Source organism: Clupea harengus, unplaced genomic scaffold (genome assembly GCF_900700415.2).
Source record: "Clupea harengus unplaced genomic scaffold, Ch_v2.0.2, whole genome shotgun sequence".
Taxonomy (NCBI): Eukaryota; Metazoa; Chordata; class Actinopteri; order Clupeiformes; family Clupeidae; genus Clupea; species Clupea harengus.
The window spans coordinates 27501-32774 of NW_024880097.1; the positions used below are offsets into that span (position 1 = coordinate 27501).

The 5274-nt window shown below is 43.6% G+C and overlaps 1 protein-coding gene across 1 annotated transcript in view; it reads left to right on the forward strand.

Moving 5' to 3' along the window:
* LOC122131250 (cytosolic phospholipase A2 zeta-like) overlaps window positions 1-4215 on the forward strand; it is an 8856-nt gene extending 4641 nt beyond the window's left edge. The window contains exons 5-14 of the mRNA XM_042706138.1: window positions 345-483; window positions 586-722; window positions 1076-1373; window positions 1514-1628; window positions 1913-2050; window positions 2195-2293; window positions 2530-2709; window positions 2883-3052; window positions 3650-3836; window positions 3938-4215. Coding sequence (XP_042562072.1) covers window positions 345-483; window positions 586-722; window positions 1076-1373; window positions 1514-1628; window positions 1913-2050; window positions 2195-2293; window positions 2530-2709; window positions 2883-3052; window positions 3650-3836; window positions 3938-4215 — 1741 coding nt within the window. The remainder of the gene's footprint in view (window positions 1-344; window positions 484-585; window positions 723-1075; window positions 1374-1513; window positions 1629-1912; window positions 2051-2194; window positions 2294-2529; window positions 2710-2882; window positions 3053-3649; window positions 3837-3937) is intronic.
* The last annotated feature ends 1059 nt before the right edge of the window (window positions 4216-5274 follow it).

Consider the following 5274-nt stretch of genomic DNA (forward strand, 5'->3'; position numbering starts at 1 on the left):
AGAGAACGTAAATCACTTATACAGCATATTAAATTACCACCCTATTAAATCACAACTGGAAAAGCAACTCTGTCACAGTAGATTCCAGGTTTTGGTCACCTATACATACTCCACCATGACCTTTGACCTAAATCCAACAGTCCATCTGTTATGATTTTCAATGAGCAATATGTTCACTGTGTGTGAGTGTGAGACTGTGTGTGTTTATTATTTTAATCATCGCTCTTTTGCATGGCCACTGTTTCAATTACCAATAACAATATCATGTCAATAAAGTGAAACTGAATTAAATAGGCTGTTACCGTTTCTTTCCTGACTGCTGTTTTGTGACGGTGACCCTGTAGGCCAGAGCAGGAGCTGGCAGTGCGTCTGGACTTTGACATCCCGTCAGTGGAGAAGGACTTCCTGGAAAAGAGGAAGGTGGTGGTGGGGCGGGCTTTGCACAAGCTGCTGGAGCTCAGTTCCCCTCTACAGACAGATAAGGTACGGTGTGTTTCCCAGTTCAGATTACTGGACCCTGATTGAAAACATTGAATTTTCTTAAAAGAACAATAACAAGAAAACTATTAACTGACTGTATTGTAGGTCCCCCTGGTGGGTGTGGTTTGCTCGGGGGGCGGGACCAGGGCGATGACTGGCGCTTTTGGGAGTCTGAAGGGTCTCCAGACTCTGGGAATCCTGGATGCCGTCAGCTACATCACTGGGGTCTCAGGGGCCACATGGTGAGTCCCCTCATAAGTAAGAGTTAATGTATAGCACACCGTCAGCTACATCACTGGCGTATCTGGGGCCACATGGTGAGTGAATGTCCGTTACGAAATGTGAACTTGCGGAATAATTTGAAAGATGTGAATTAGAAGCACAAAACCCGTTGCCAATGGCAGTGTTCATTCATTTAATATCCATCATAAAGAATATCAGGCGTCCACATTTTTTTATGGCCTATTCAATACAATGGAACTTTTTGCCACATTCTGAGGAGCCGTATAAGAAAAGATTCTAGAATATTACATCACCTGCTTTCACCAGCATGATTTTCCTATAATTTTATATGACATGACATGACATCTTATAGGGCCATGTCAACCCTGTACGAGAATGCTGATTGGTCGCAGGGGGACCTGGGTGTGGTCACTGAGCCAATGAAGGTTGAGATGATTAAGAGGTACCAGGACATCCTGTCCACGGAGCGGCTCAGTTACTACAGGGAGGAGATGGGGCAGAAGGAGAAGGACGGACTTCCCGTGTCCCTCATTGACATGTGGGGTCTGGCCATCGAGCACCTCATCTATGGGAAGGTACTGCAGGATACATACGGGGCAACCACATGCACACTAACAAAGACACAAAATGACACTATCCTTTCTTATACCCCCCCCCCCCTTACACATGCAAACACACATACACAAACTACATTTAGATTCTAATTTTTAAACTTCAAACACAGTTTTCTACCAGCAATCAGTAGATTCTGCAAATCCTAAAGTGTAGTGTCTGGTCTTTGCAATTGCAGAAATGGGACAGTACCCTCTCTGACCAGAAGAGGGCGGTGTCAGAGGGACAGAATCCTCTGCCTATCTACACAGCTGTGAACATGAAGACCAGCCTGAAAGGCATCACAGAGGCCGGTAGGCATTACTGGAACTCAATTCTACAGCCCTTGATTTTGTGCAAAATGATTACATTTGGAATATGATACTGATGCATGCGGTGCACTTTCCTCCTAGAAGATCATTCTGAAACAGCAAGCCAAATGTGCTTGGAGATTATACAGACAATGTACTTCCTCATTTATCAATGCATTCTCTGGAACCTGTGCCAATCTATCTTACTTCTAATCCCTCTTTGGATTCAGTACCCGTGTATGTTTGTGTGTGTGTCTGTGTGTGAGTGTCATGTCTTTGTGTTGCAGAGTGGTGTGAATTTACCCCGTATGAGGTTGGTCTTCCGAAGTACGGTGCATTTGTACCCACTGAGGACTTTGGCAGTGAGTACTTCCTGGGTCACCAAGTCAAAAAACTTCCAGAGACTCGTCTGCCTTTCATGATAGGTGAGATATGGAATGAAGCAGGGAGGGAGGAAGGGTGTGTATGTGTGAGAGAGAGAAAGAGAAAGAGTGTGTGTGTGTGTGTGTGTGAAAGAGAGAGAAAGAGTTATTTCTCAATATACACATTTGTGTGTGTGTGTTCTGTAGGAATCTGGAGCAGCATTTTCTCTTTCAGCCTTAAAGAGCTGTGGCACCATGTGACAGGCTCAACTCCGTCTTGGATAGGTGGTGATGTCTTCAACACAGGTACTGGTGCCTACAATGTACTAATTCTAATACAACCTAAACTTAGGTCCTATAGGATAGCGCTGGAAGGAGGATTTAAAGCCTAAAAGGGAAATGTGGAAGTTCTTGTCAAATTTTGACACACTTTCAGTACAACACTTACAACTAGCCATCTCCAGACTGGACTGGACTCTCTTGTCATGTAGTGCTGGAATCATATCTGGCCCAGTGAGATTTGTGAGCTTTGTCCTCCACAGAGACGGACAACAAGCCGTCCACGCTGGACACCTTCCTGATCAAACCAGCCACCGACACGGTGCAGATGATCATCGGGTTCTTCACCACCCGACCCTTCATCACGCAGATTTACAACTTTATGCGAGGCCTCTATCTCCACTGGGACTACAACAGCAGGAGTTGTTTCACCGTAGGACAAGGTCATTTCTGTGTACATTTCTATGTAATTTGTATATTTAGGTATATAAATATATACTTAGATACGTAAGTATATAATGTATAAGTATAAGTGTGTGTGTGTATGTAAAATGTCATTAGCTGGACAGTCTAACAGCCACATGACTTAAATCCATCCTTTGTGGTCCATGTCCAGACATACACCCTGATGCCTTTCCGAACCAGTTGACACCAGCGGACCCAACCCTGGATCTGGTGGACTCTGCGTTTTCCTGCAACACGGGTGTCCCCCCTGTGCTGCGACCCCACAGACGTATGGTCCTCATCCTGTCCCTCGACTACTCCTGGGAGGCTGATCCGTTTCTGGTAAACGTCGGCTACCCTCAGTCTCAGAATTCTCAAATATCTTTGTTTCTGGATTTAACAACCTTCAAGGTGTTTTTTTTCCTTTCATGTGTGAGTTGTTGTTATAGTAATCACAACTGACTGACACAAAGTAATACGAGCGATCCTGACATCACAACGTAAACTAATTCAACACTAGATGATTTTGTGATTGACTACCTAACACCATCAACAGCAGAGACATTTGGTTATCACAATTGTGAATTTCCCGAAAGTACAGTCCTGTCAAAAGGTAGATTTTCGTGCACATGTGCTGTATCTCTTACAGTACTCATCAAACACATGTGGATGCCATTGTGCAAAAACAACAGCCTTTCCATCAACACCTCTGCTAATGGTTTAGCACTGAAAACTGGACTGTTTACCTCTCAGTATGTCAGGTGTTTAATAAAGACTGATGATCTTGTTTTCTCAGAGCCCAGCCCTGTTTAACCGTGTTTAACTGTTTCTCAGGTGTTCAGGTGTTTACCTATCAATATGTCAGGTGTTAAACAAAGACTGATTATCTTTTTCTCTCAGAGACCAGCCCTGTTTAACTGTGTTTTAACTGTTTCTCAGGTGTTGAAGAAAACCCAGCAGCACTGCACTGATCACAGGATCCCGTTCCCTCACATCGATTTCAGCCGTGTGGAGAAAGAGGCCATGAAGGAGGTGTACGTGTTTGAGGACGAGAAGAACCCAAAAGCTCCCATTGTGCTTCACTTCCCTCTTGCCAACCTCACCTTCAGAGAGTTCAAAGCCCCAGGTTAGTGGACACGAGTCTTGCGTTGTAGCCTCCGCCGTCGGGGTGTGAATGGGGAGATGTTTGAGGCTTTAACATGTAAAGCGCTTTTACTCTATGAGTAGAAGAGCACTATATAAATGCAGTCCATGTCTTTGAAGGTGTCAGGAGAGAAGGGAAGGATGAACTGAGGATGGGAGAGCTGGACGTGAGCAGCAGCGCCTCACCATACATCACCGAGAACCTGGCCTACCAGCCCGAGGACTTCCAGAGGCTGATGGACCTCACTTGCTACAACGTCCTGAACAACCGCGACACCTTGCTGTCAGCTCTGCGCAGGGCGCTACAGAGAGAGAGAGTCCATGAAGATGAGGACGAACACAAAGACCACTCCTGTCCCTGAATAGATCCCTCTAATTAACAGTCAACAGCACAATGTAACCTTAAAAATGAAAATGAGGAAACCAAGTCTTAAGAATAAATGATAGGGTGGATCTACAGAGTAGTACAGCCTAGTAGTATAGTTTACAAATGCTGTTTGAATGTTGTTTAAGTGATAGTCGCGGTAACGGTGCGCATTTAACTTATATGTAGCCAAACTTGCTTTGTTAATAAACAGATGTTAACTCACACCTCACGCTGACACTTCAATTAAACTGCCAAGAATACATTTTGATCAGAGGCTTGTGTTCATCCCAGTTATCACAGTCCCCCTTTTTCATTACGTTAGTAGGCAAGCAATACTAACAGGTTAGCTAACCAACTTTAACCTTAGCTAACTGGATGTCTGTGTCCTTAGATAACAACAGTATTTTCACCGCCGGGAGGCATAAGGTGCACTGCACTGTTATGTTCTTGCCACTTTCTGCTATGAAGACAAAATAGTGTTGATATGTCCAGCCAGACAAAGCTTCTTTTTTTTTACTCGAGCTCATCATATGGACTTGTATGTTTCTCTGTTGTCTTCTCCTGACGTGTTGTAAAGTGTTCATGTGGATGATAGTATAATGTTCTTAATCTTAAAATGTATTTGAAATGTGTAATCCTGTTAATAATCCCAAATTTTACAAAAAGTATCTGTAATCTAATCTTGTTTTTTCTGTAACTGTACCAGAATACAGTTCCCTTTTTTGTATCCTAATTACATAACGCCGTGCCATGTAGTCCGTTGCTCCCCAAGCCTGGATAGGAATGATGGACGATAGACATAAATAATACCCACAGGCAGTAGAAATACATGTTAAAGTTAATGTCAAAGCTTTGTTGAGTGCCGATGTGAGAACATGTTCCAAAAACATGTGTAAATGTCCTATGACTGCTCACTTTATCAGAAGCAACCTTCCCAAGAAACGCATAGATTCATGGGTGGGATGTGGTTAACACAAGTGTTTTTCAGGAGAAATTTCTGAGAGGAACATAGAAATGTTCCCATCATGCATAGGAATAAAAGCCAAATGTAGTT